The 13292-nt window shown below is 43.6% G+C and overlaps 1 protein-coding gene across 12 annotated transcripts in view; it reads left to right on the top strand.

The window, feature by feature from the left end:
- The window catches only part of LOC144498811 (ciliary neurotrophic factor receptor subunit alpha-like), a 314103-nt gene that overhangs the window by 229676 nt on the left and 71135 nt on the right, over nucleotides 1-13292 (top strand). For all 12 annotated transcript variants that reach the window (XR_013498760.1, XM_078220550.1, XM_078220522.1 and 9 more), the window contains one exon: nucleotides 9338-9504. Coding sequence is in view for 11 of the 12 variants with exons in the window: in XM_078220550.1 (XP_078076676.1) it covers nucleotides 9338-9504 (167 nt within the window). In the remaining variant the exon portion in view is untranslated. The remainder of the gene's footprint in view (nucleotides 1-9337; nucleotides 9505-13292) is intronic.

The following is a 13292-nucleotide window of genomic DNA, read 5'->3' as shown; positions in this document are numbered from 1 at the left end:
TTTAGTGTCCTGCACTCAGAAGAACTAGTTTGAGTCTCCTCGAAAGCCAAAAAACAGATATGGTTAGCAGAAACTCCCAGTGGTGATTAATTAAATCTCAGGGTGTAATCAGTTTTGGAGAGCTGGCCTTGGTTCCTGTGCAATGATTTTTAAGCGAGTGCAAAAGTTGCAGAAACTCAATTTGCACCGAACATAATTTGTGCGTAAAATTGCATCAATTTGCACTAAAGTAAATTGATGCAACTCTACAGAAACTACAGGCCAATGGGTCTAAACTATACCGATAATCTTAGGGCTAGATCCGAAATACTGCTTCTTGAATGATAAATCTCTACAAATGCGAGTTAAAAGTTTCTTTGAAAGAACAAATAATACCCAGAGGACAAAAGCAAATTACTGCGGATGCTGGAATCTGAAACCAAAAGAGAAAATGCTGGAAAATCTCAGCAGGTCTGGCCGCATCTGTAAGGAGAGAAAAGAGCTGATGTTTCGAGTCCAGATGATCCTTTGTCAAAGGGTTGTCTGGATATGAAACGTCAGCTCTTTTCTCTAATATCCAGAGGGCATTGGAAGGACTGGGTACTAAAATGCTATTAACTTGAAACTATGTCTAACTTGTTGGTTCAGATTTTAAGCACATTGTCCATTGTGGGCCTGAACCATTTAAGCCGGGCAAGTCGCAATATTGGTTTATGCTGATCTAATTATTTGATTTTGATTTGATTTATTATTGTCACATGTATTCTACTGGGGTGGCAGGACATGCAGTATGGTTGGTCTCACCACCACAATACAAGAAGAGCATCAGCCAAGATTTCTGGTCTGGATCCCAGTAGTAATTCCTATTGGAATATACATGTATATGGATGTTTGATGAGGAAAGGTTTAGAGTGATGCCGCCAGAAGTTTGCAATTGCAGTGTATGATATACAAAGAATGATCAGCTTGGTGAGAAACAAAATCAGATAATATTTTGCGGTGGGCAGCATGGTTAACACTGCTGCCTCACAGTGCCAGGGACCCGGGTTCAATTCTGGCTTGGGTCACTGTCTGTGCGGAGTCGTCACATTCTCCCCGTGTCTATATGGGTTTCCTCCGGATGCTCCAGTTTCCTCCCACAATTCAAAAGAGGTACTGGTCGGGTGCATTGGCCATGCTAAATTCTCCCTCAGTGTACCCGGCGCCGGAGTGTGGTGACTAGGGGGATTTTCACAGCAACTTCATTGCAGTGTTAATGTAAGCCTCCTTGAGACACTAATAAAATAAAACTTAAACTTTAAAAAATGTTGACAATGCACAGCTCTGATGCTTCTTTATTTAGTTTCTACAATATACCCATAGTCTCTTCACACAGCTGAAAGTTGCCTGAACAGGGCATCAGTACTCTCATTTCAGGGTACGAGCTGCACTCAATGTTTGTCACAGGGTTCCCACCCCTTACATTTGACTAAGCTTTATGCAGAGGCAAAGCTTACCTAGAGATCTTGATCTGTGGCACAGTTGCCTGGAAGTACACAGTTTTGTAAGGTAGCAGATTTCAAAGAGCTTCAAGAGTTTTCCGTAAAAGAAGAAAAGGCAGAAAGAGATTTTTCACAATAAATAAAGACAAGTGGACACTGACGCCCTTACCAACAATATGAAAGTCAGCGAGGGACTCTTCTTAATTCAAGTTAAGCATTAAATTAACCAAGTATGCTGATACTCCCATTGTTTGCAAAGGCATCACGCAGTTATCAAAGTCTTGTACAAATAGGCATAAAAGCACACTTTGGGGTAGAGATTCCTCAAACTCGATGGAATGTTTTGTGCTGGTGAAAGTTTATCAAATGCTGTTTTTTCAAATGTAATGGTACCTAAGAGGTTAATATATTTTGTGGTTCCTTTGCCACAGTGATAATCACCTCCCTGCCTCACTGGCACTCACCGGCCTTGCTTCATTAATATTTCTCAAATGTAACTCTGCTTAATGATACTGTCAGCTCCCATACTAATGGAAAGTAATGCAGCCCCGTATCCCCATATGTAGTACAACCACTGTCTGACATTCTGAGCGTGCTGTCTGCTGGATCATCATTAGCCTCTGGGTTCCTGAGTTTGAATTATACATATAAAATGTTAATTTCCATTTGAAGTCAATCTGGTGCCAAGGCTCCAAATGCATTTCAATGCAAATTACTTACCAAGGTCATTCTTTAGCAATACTGATATCCATATTGCATTCAAAAGAGACCACAGAAAGCTACATGAAACCACATCTCATACTGTTCTTTTTTTCCTAATGTTTTTGAGAGCAGAAGCTGTCTAACAACTTTTTTAAAAAAGCTATATTAAAGCTTCAATGATATCCACCAGATATGGTGACAAAGCTGCATGCAGGACATTTAAAGTAAAGATCGAAAAGCTTTGCAGAGAGATTGTTTTTTTTTTGCCAGCTGCATGTCTGACATCCATGAAAACTATTAATCATGTGCAAGAGCTTCCAAACAACATTATTGGTAAATACACAAAAGGGCGGCACAGTGGTTAGCACTGCTGCCTCACAGCGCCAGGGACCTGGGTTTAATTCCAGGCTTGGGTCACTGTCTGTCTGTGTGGAGTTTGCACATTCTCCCTGTGTCTGCTTGGGTTTCCTCCGGGTGCTCCAGTTTCCTCCCACATTCCAAAGATGTGCCGGTTAGGTTGATTGGGCATGCTAAATTGCTCGTTAGTGTCAGGTGGACTAGCTGGGGTAAATAGGTGGGTTCACAGGGATGGGGCCTGGGTGGGATTATTGTCGGTGAAGGTTTGATGGGTCGAATGGCCTCCTTCTGCACTGTAGGGATTCTATGACCATTTCCATTTGCCTTGTATCAGAGGTGCAATCTTTGCCATTGTACCTGATTTGACAAGGGTCAAATATCAAGTACTCCCCAGTAGCCTCCTTCTGTACTGTCGGGATTCTATGATAGCACAAGAGAGTTTAACTATCTAAAACCAAATGGCTACAATAGTGTTGTTAAGCACCTCTAGCTGAGATCACACTGTCCACTTGGGCATTGATTTGTGGATGTATCCAGAGATGAGTGGAAAGAATCCCAACTCCAAATGGCAGGTTTATCTGTTCAGGCTCTGTGAATGATCCAGCTTCTGTGGACAGTTGTTAACAGTCTCCTGCAGGACTGCTTGTCTGGTCCGGGCAGTCGAATAACAACTTTGATTTGGAGGATCAACTCATCCTGGAATCAATTTGAAGACCACGGTTGGAATCTCGTGAGACTCTCCAGAGTGGGAAATTTGGAGGTAAGGGAGGTCAGGTCGTGGCGGCTCTAAGAAGGGGTGTTGGGGTACACAAGGAGGGAGCTGGATGGCAGAGGGAAAGTCAATCTCTGTCAAAGGCAGCTCAAACATGATAGAAGGGACATCAAGTGTGATTGAGGACAGGTCAATGTTAGGGTCAGGAAAGTCACAGGCAGCTGAGGAGGTTCAATGTGATAGAGCGAGGGTCAAGGATAATGGTGAGAAGGTCAAGGGGTCAGGGGGCAGGTTCAGGGTGACATGCGGACAGCTCAGTCAGGACAACTGGTGAGGAGGACAGGTCGAGGTTGACAGACAGTTGATCAAAGGGGATGATGAGTGGCTCAAGGGTAACAGAAGGCAGGGCAAGGGTGATGGGTGGCTAGTTAAGGGTGATGGAGATTGGTTAAAGGTGACTAGTGATGGAGATCGGTTAAAGGTGACTGAGTGGGAGAGGGGTTGGGGGTTGTGCAGGATAAAGGCTTGCTGTTCCAGAGTCCAGAGACATAGCTGTGCCAACTGGAACAGGAGCTGGAGGCAAAACTAAGGGGGGAGTTGGCCATGGTAGAATGGGTGGGTCCAGAATTTGGTAAATGGACAGTCATCAAGTTAGGAAGGAGATCCAAATAGTCTGTGCTGACTAGAAGTTTGCTGATGTTCTGTCTGTACTTGACTTCAGGTAGATGGGTAGATGGGATGGGTCTCGTGCAGCCAGTGCGTTGTGATGCAAGAGGAGAGAAACTGGCAAGAGGATGGTGCAGGGCTTGGTGCAAATATGACCAGAAGGACAAGAAGGCAGCAGCATTGGGTCAGGAAGCTCAGGATGTTGGCAACCAAGGCCAGTGAGATGCCGAGCATTGGCATCTAAGTAAATATATCACACACGGTGATCTCAGAGAAGCTTTGGCTGAGGATGTCCTGTCAGTCAACTGACCTTTATCAGTTTCCACAGGGAGACCAATGGTCCTGAATGGGAGGCAATCCAATGCCAGTAGCCTTAAAGTTCATTGGCTTTCAATTTGAATGCCAGCGAGTCATCCCAGGACTCCATGGGGGACAGTCAGCCATGCGCAGGGAGTCTGTCCATACCACGTTCCAACAGCCAGGCTGGTCACTTTGAGCAGCTCACCACAGACCTTCAGAACAAGAGTTGTTGGATTCAGTTCCAGTGCTGAGTTATCAGAAGCACAATTGCACCTTTGAGACACAGAGCTCCCTGCAAACGGCCAAAAGGGGTTTTATTTCATCAATGTGCAGCTGGTTTGTAACCACTGATAACAAATCCTGCAGGTGTGCTTGCTTCCACTGGAGCTCTCATGTTGTATTCTCAGTCACTCTCAGCCGTGTGTTCCCTCTGCACAATTGCAATGGTGGTTAATGATACCTGTGAGGAGTTACTCGCGAAGCCTAGCAGATACGAGGTACCATACGAGGTACCTAGCAGATACGAGGTATCATTCCTCACATGCCTCAACAAAGAACAGACCATTGGACTGCTGAAGATGAGGTTCTACTGCCTGGACCACTCCGGCAGACTGCTGCAGTGTGTGCCACAGACAGTCTCATGGATCATTGTGATCTGTTGTGCCCTACATAACCCTATGCAGCAAAGAGTTGAGGAGTCTCCAGCTGGGAAGATGGAGGAGTCAGATTTATCTTCAAATGAGGATGATGGGAAAGATGGAGTGATGCATGGTTGAGTTTCAGATTCCAGGACAAAATGGAGCAGGCAGGCCCATGAGACCCACATTCATCCCAATTTCAGCCACAATGAGGCCCCTACAATATCTCTTGTATTCCGCCTCAAGAACTATTGCCATGAAAGCGATGCCACATCAAGCACACTCCCTCCAAACCAAACAAATTACAAGCCCACAACCTCTGGCACCTAGAAGGGAAAAGACTTCAGGCCCTTGGCATGAGCAAGCCTATATACACGGTCTCGTCAAAGCCTCACAGGCTGCTCACTTGGAAGGAGGTCACACATGACTCAGTCACATATGCTCCAATCCACAGCTAAGAACTGTGTGGATTGCAAACACTGCTGAGTCAACAGCTTCTGAAGGCTGATAAGGGGGCGAGTAACACACTAGCTTTCCAGCGACTTCCAATCCCCTGAACCAACCAGGGGCCGACAGTCTCACAGTGGTTAGCACTGCTGCCTCACAGCGCCAGGGACCCAGGTTCAATTCCTGGCTTGGGTCTGTGTGAAGTTTGCACGTTCTCCCCGTGACCACGTGGGTTTCCTCTGGGTGCTCCGGTTTCCTCCCACAGTCTGAAAGACGTGCTGGTTAGGTGCATTGGCTATGCTAAATTCTCCTTCAGTGTATCTGAACAGGTGCCGGAGTGTGGCGACTCGGGAATTTTCACAGTAACTTCATTGCAATGTTAATGTAAGCCTACTTGTGACAATAATAAATAAATAAACTTTCAAAAGTAACAAAAGTTAACAAACGTAAAAGCCACCACTTGTCTAGAAGGTCAGATTTGCCACTGCCTCTGAGGTGTCCATAACCCTACACATTGGCCATGATTGACCTTTAATGAAGCATCAATCCCTTAAAAAGCCTGTCTGGTTTCAAAAGTGCCAACACTATTTTTATTCTTTCATGGGATATGGGCATCACTGGCTAGGCCAGCATTTATTGCCCATCCCTAATTGCCCTAAGGAGGAGGGGGTTAATTTGCTTTCTTGAGCCGCTTCAGTTCATGTGGTGTAGTGCTGTGAGGAAGGGAGTTCCAGGATTTTGACCCAGTGACAGCGAATGAACAGCAATGTAGTTCCAAGTCAGGATGGTTAGTGACTTGGAGGGGAATTTCCAAGTGGTGGCATTCCCATGTATTTGCTCCCTTTGTCCTGAATGGTGTTGACATTATTGAGTTGTTAGAGCTGCACTCATCCAGGTATGTGGAGAGTATTACATTACACTCTTGACTCTGCCTTGTAGATGATAGGCTTTGGGGAGTCAGGAGGTGAATTACTCTCCACAGAATTCCTAATCTCTGATCTGCTCTTGCATTCATTGTATTTGTAGTTCAGTTCCTGGTCAATAGTGACTCTCAGGATGTTCAGTGTGGACGATGGTTAGGTTCTGTCTTATGGAGATGATCATTGCCTGGCACTTATGTAGCATGAACGTTACTTGCCACTTGCCAGACCAGACTGTCTTTGGGTCAAAATCCTGAAAATCCCTAAAGGCATTGAAGCAGTCCATGTCCAAATGCAGCAGGACCTGGGCAATATCCAGGCTTGGGCTGACAAGTGGCAAGTAATTCATACTACACAGGCAATGATCATTCCCAACAGGAGAGGATCTAACCATCACTCCTTGACATTTAATGGTATTACCATCATTAAATCTTTCACTATTGACACTCGAGAAGTTTGACACTGTTCAGAACAAAGCAGCCCGCTTGATTGGCACCTCTTCCCTACCAACACACAGTATCAACAGTGTGCACGAACTACAAGATGCACTACATGAATTTACCAAAGCTCCTTGGGCCACACCTTCCAATAATACAAAAGCTACCATCTAGAAGGACAAAGGCAGCAGCTACATGGGAACGCCACCACCTGGAAGTTCCACTCCAAGTCACTCACCGTCCTTGGAAATATATTGCCGTTCCTTCACTGTCACTGAGTCAAAATACTGGAATTCCCTCCCTAACAGCACTGTGGGTGTACCTACACCACATGGATTGCAGTGGTTCAAGAAGGCATCTCACCACCACCTTCACAAGGGCAATCAGGGATGGACAATAAATACTAGCCTAGCCAGCAGTGCACAATTTCCGTAAATGGATTTTTAAAAAATGTCTTCAATAGATTGTGACCCTGAGCCTAATCGCGAGTGTATTCCCACTGAGGCTATTGGTGGAGGGTGTGGAGGAATGGTGTGATGGTTCATTCTCCGAGGATTGTGTTTCATCACCCTCCAAGGTGGAGATCTGGCTTACTACAGGCAATGTGACTCCTGACTGTGAAGACCTGTAGTGGACAACACACACAGTTATGTACAATCCCTTTCCCAGAGCAGTGTCACGTGTGTCACCTGTGTGCGCAGTTCTCAATATCCAGTTGGAGACATCCTCACTCTGTTTTATTGACACTCCTGCCTTGCCATCCACCCTGGTCATTGGCAAATTCCTCCTCTGCAGATGTTATTATGTAGATGTCAGGGACACCACGGCTAGTGTTGAAGTGTTCCACGCTATTGTGTTCTTTTGTCCCTCAGCCGGACAGGAGGATTGAGCATCATCTCAATGGACAACAAACCCCTGTAAGAGCACAAAGTCAATGACAGCTAATGTCACTGCCCCAGTATTTGATTTAATTTGATTTGATTTATTATCACATGTATTGATATACAGTGAAAAGTATTGTTTCTTGCTCGCTATACAGACAAAGCATACCGTACAAATGTGAGGGTGCAGAATGTAATGTTACAATCATAGCTAGGGTATAGAGGAAGATCAACTTAATGCGAGGTAGGTCCATTCAAAAGTCTAGTGGCAGCAAGGAAGAAGCTGTTCTTGAGTCGGTTGGTACGTGTCCTTGGACTTTTGTATCTTTTTCTCAATGGAAGAAGTGGAAGAGAGTATGTCCGTGGTGCATGGGATCCTTGATTATGCTGGCTGCTTTTCCAAGTGCCGCTAAAATCAGGCCCACTGTCACTGGTTTCACTTGTTCTCCAAGTTGTTGGGCAACAAATTGGTACAGACTGGACCCCTGTAACCAATTATGTTTCTTTCTTCCAAGTCTTTTGATCCTGCACTTGACCTTAATATTCCAAGTGTTTTATTCATAGAAGAATCACTCCTTATGCAAATCCACCCTCCCTAACAATTAAACTGAGGCCTTAGTGTAATATCTGATATTGTAGACTGCCCATGAGTTGAACAAAAAAATCTTTACTGTATTTTATTTCCAGTACACAATATGGATTTTGTGACTTCCTGTAGTAGAAGAATAAACAAGATTGGACCTTGATTTAGGCTATTAATTGTAGCATGGGTTCATTAGAAGTAATAGACGAGCCATGGAAAGGAATAGTAGAAACTTGCACTGTTTTTACAAAACCTTGAACATATTGCCTACTTGGTAACAAAGATAAAAGAATAGTGCATAGACTCGCAATCATATTTTAACTTCAATGTGTGGGAATTTCTAATTCCCATGATGTTCCTCAAAAATATCTCTACATAAACTGCAGTACAGTATGACCAGAAGAACTGGTGAGGCAAAAAGGCAGCCCAATGTATATGTCCATCTGGGTATAGAGTTGTCAATCAACTGTCTCCCTCAGAGACTGTCCCACTAGCAAAATCTGTCCACATCTTTCATCTATTCCCAGGACAAAGAAAATCCAAATAGTATTTACAAAAGCAAATGTAGCTGTCACTCCATGATGAGATTCAAAGGTATGATGACATTTCCAGTCATGTGTAAATGATGTGGATTGTACCTAATTCAACAAAGGGCCTTCATTAAAAAGCCATCGTGCATAAATAAATATCAAAATACTGATATTCACTTGCTTATCATTTGAATTGTGACCAGACTCCTGTTTGCCACTGTCTTCCTGTTGCATGCTCAGAAACACTGAACAATGAAGAAGAATTACTTGAGGTTAAGTTTAAAGTGCTGGAAAATTAATCTGTATGATCAGTTTGGCTCACTTGATGTCACAGTAACTTTATTATAAAGGTAGAGCATTCAAATCCCCCTGCAGGAGTTGAATACATGATCTAGGTTAGTGTTCCTGATGTTGTGGCCAATTCTACTGCTCCAGTTTTCCCTGCATAGATCAGGAACTTTATTGGATTGAAAAGTTTAGTACCACACTGAGCAGTGCACTTACAGAGCCACCAAGTGTTGCATTTCCATAACTTTTCTAATGTGTGAAGAATGGGTTATGTTTAGTATAGCGAAAGTTTGTTGTCGTATGTGAACAAACATAATAAGATTTCAACCCCAATGTCGTGAAATGATTTGAAGTTTCTCCTCTAGGAAAATCATTATTCGTTGCTGACAACATTGCAACTGTTTTTGTTTTTGCAGGCATGGAGAGAAAGAAATTGAGACCATTAAGGATCCCAACCACAAGAACAGGTGCAACATAAGGTTTCTGGAAATGTTTTCTACAAACAAGTACACAGTGACTGTAATGGCAAAAAATGCACTCGGATCCAACTCTTCAACTGTGTCATTTAATGAGAATTCCATAGGTAATGTTTAGCAACTGGAAAAGCTGATTGTTGCTTTAAAGTTAATGTTAAGGCACTTTTATGCTGGTGCTAGTTTGGTTTGAAAGCATGTGTCCATTTCTTAGCTGTCAACAATAGATCATAATGATAAAATCACGACCCTTCTCCCAATTGTATCATCGTCAACCCATGGAAATCTCATTCCGCGAGTCTCTTGTCAGAATAATGAAGCAAGGGGGGGGGGGGCATGGGGGGGGAGGGTAGGGGGGTGGCATGGGGGGGAGGGTAGGGGGTGGCATGGGGGGGGAACTCTGCAGATGGAAGCTATGCAAGCTGGGGTGGTTATGCAAGGGGGTGGCATGCAGGGGGCCGGTCAATGGGGAGGGGGGTGGACATGTGGTGGGGGGGTGGTTGGCATGGGAGTGGGGGAGAGGTGAGCAGGGGGTCTGCCAGGAGATTCATCGGAGGGTCCCGATGCATAGTAACATCAGTTGGGGCAAATTTCTGGATGCAACAGCAGTCTAATGATCATTGCCACTCCTTGAAAGATCCTGGTCAATGTGTCACTATCATATCTAAATCAACATATTTAAACTCTCCACAAGCTCACAGTGGTTAGCACTGCTACATTACAGGTTTAATTTCAACCTTGGGTGACTGTCAGTGTCACATTCTCCCCGCGTCCGTGTCGGTTTCCTCCAGGTGCTCTGGTTTCCTCCCACAATCCAAAGATGTGCAGGTTAGGTGGATTGGCCATGCTAAATTGTCCCTTAGTGTCAGCAGGATCAGCAGGGCAAATACATGGAGTTACAGTGAGAGGGCCTGGGTAGAATTGTTGTCGGTGCAGGCTTGATGGGCCAAATGGCCTCCTTCTGCAATGTAGGGCTTCTATGACAAGCCTGATTCCCAATTCCAAATTCTACTCTACTCAAATTAATAACACAGTTTTCAAGTTCCCCAGTACCATCCCATAATAAATCACTGTAGATGGGGGTTTTCTCTCGAAGCTATGGATTTGCTCAGACTTAAGCTAAATACAAAGACTCAAAAATGCAGTGTACTGATGTTGATGACGTGACTTTATTTAACCAAACGATCGAATGGGAGAATGATTTGAGGAAGCCCTGCACTCAAGGTATAGAATGCGGGCAGCCGGATATCAGTCTGAAGAACAATGCCCCTTTGAAGGGCAATTCCCAAAATCATATTGCCTACCTTTCCGGTGGGCTTTATCCAGTAAACATTAATACAAATCAGTCAATAATCATCCTGTCATTAACTCCAGCCAATAACAATATACATCATGACCCAATGGGATTTCATTTGTTATTAATTTACGGACGTTACCTCCATTCTGTTGCACAGCAATGTGGGACGCTGAACAGTGAAATGATTCCCACCGAATTGGACAAGTGACTCTCGTCCGACCCTGAGAAATTCTTCATGTCTACTCACCACCTGCTTATCTCTCGGAGTTGTCCGACCTGATTCATAAGGCTAGCATTGGTAGCCACCTTGTTCCCGACCACTGCTGATAGCATTACTGCTTTCAGTGAATCTATTGTTCCTTCCCTCTCCCTGTATTTTGTCATTGACTGAAGTTTCACAAAATGTAATCAAAAGCAAAACACATCCATCTTGTATAGTCAAAGTACATGTTTTAAATGAGAAATATTTGTTAATCGTTCGGAGCTGTCTTACATTCCCATAGTCCGAGATCATTCATTCTAACGTTAGTGTTGTGTTAGTGTTCCCAAATCTATGATTGTGTTTATCAGCCTATTCTAGCCCCCTACATCAGTTAACTCCCGTCTACAATCACCAACATACATCATGAAGCTGCCTGAAAGTTTCCTTCATGCTACCAATAAACCATTGTGGGATTAACATTACATAATATATTTTAAGCAAAATGGAAAGCAAACATTGGAAGCATTAATCAGGCCATAAAGGCATTGATTAGTTTCCACAGTTTATCTTGTAAATCTGCTGCCACATCAGACAATTTCAGAAACATTTCTCTTTAATAAATATCGCACTGCATTTTTATATTGCTGGTTCTACACCCCTATGAATATTTGATTTATTATTGTCACATGTATTGTGATACAGTGAAAAGTATTGTTTCTTATGTGCTAGACAGACAAAGCATACCGTTCATTTTTTTAAAATGTGTTTATTAGTCTCACAAGTAGACTTACATTAACGCTGCAATGAAGTTATTGTGAAAATCCCCCAGTCGCCACACTCCAGCGCCTGTTTGGGTACACTGAGGGAAAATTTAGCATGGCCAATGCACCTAACCAGCACGTCTTTCAGACTGTGGGAGGAAACCAAAGCACCCGGAGGAAACCCACGCAGACACGGAGACTCCACACAGACAGTGACCCAAACCGGGAATTGAACCTGGGTCCCTGGCACTGTGAGGCAGCCATGCTAACCACTGTGCCACCGTGCTGCCCATTCATAGAGTCCATTGGGAAGGAAAGGAGAGGGTGCAGAATGTAGTGTTATAGTCATAGCTAGGATATAGAGAAAGATCAACTTAACATAAGATCGGAAAAACTAGTTTTTCATCTCTTAAATTCCATGATGCGTTTATCCATGGACTGACTATTTGTTTTCTGAAATGCATTATAGTCTGACCATATTTTATAGATCTTTAACAATTATCTCTCTTCTGAAGAGAATTGAATGCAAACATAGAAAGGTTATGTTTCTGTTGTCATGGCACTGAATGTATTCCATTGAGCACAGTGGAAGTGTCTGATGGCCAATCCCTCAGCTTCCCATGCAGCACAAGCAGAATCCACCCCACCTCTGTTTTTCTTTTAAGCCGTTCCCAGGACACGACAAGCAGTTACTATCTGTCCCTATACAACTGACTGGTTTGCTCGGCCATTTTAAAGAGTAGTTAAAGGTCAAACATAGAATCATAGAATCCCTACAGTACAGAAAGAGGCCATTCGGCCCATCGAGTCTGCACCAACCACAATTCCACCCAGGCCCTACCCCATATCCCTACATATTTTACCCACTAATCCCTCTAACCTACGCATCTCAGGACACTAAGGGGCAATTTTAGCATGGCCAATCAACCTAACCAGCACATTGCTGTGAACCTGAAGTCACAAAGAGACCGGACCAGGTAAAGTTGGCAGATTTCCTTCCCTCAAGGACATTGATGAATCAGGTGGGTTAATGCAACAATTTAGAAGTTTGATGGTCGTCATTATTGGTACTCGTCCACATTCCAAATTGATTCCATGAACTAATTTTAAACTTATATCTACAGACCTTCATCAGGATTACTAATTTTTGAATATGGCCACTGTGCAACTATACTCCTAGCTTTTTACAAACCATCTTTAAACTAATAAGTTTCAATCTTATCTTTTTCAGACAATTTATTCTATGAGTTCCAGGTATCCCCAACGCGGTCGGGTGCAGCGATTCCTTGACTGCCCTATATCCACCCTTTTGATTCTTTTTTTGCTGCACACACCACCATCACCCACACTGCAGCACCCTCCCCTGAAGTTTTCTTAAGCAATTTTTACAACTGCACTTCCAAAATTCCAAATTTAATTTGATTTGATTTATTATTGTCACATGTATTAGTATACGGTGATAAATATTGTTTCTTACGGACTATACAGACAAAGCATACCGTACATATCAAAGGGAAGGAGAGAGTGCAGAATGTAGTGTTACAGTCATAGCTAGGGTGGAGAGAAAGATCAACTTAGTGCGAAGTAGGTCCATTCAAAAGTCTGATGGCAGCAAGGAAGAAGCTGTTCTTGCGTCGG

Source organism: Mustelus asterias, chromosome 1, assembly GCF_964213995.1.
Source record: "Mustelus asterias chromosome 1, sMusAst1.hap1.1, whole genome shotgun sequence".
NCBI lineage: Eukaryota > Metazoa > Chordata > Chondrichthyes > Carcharhiniformes > Triakidae > Mustelus > Mustelus asterias.
This window is presented reverse-complemented; position numbering and strand designations above follow the sequence as displayed.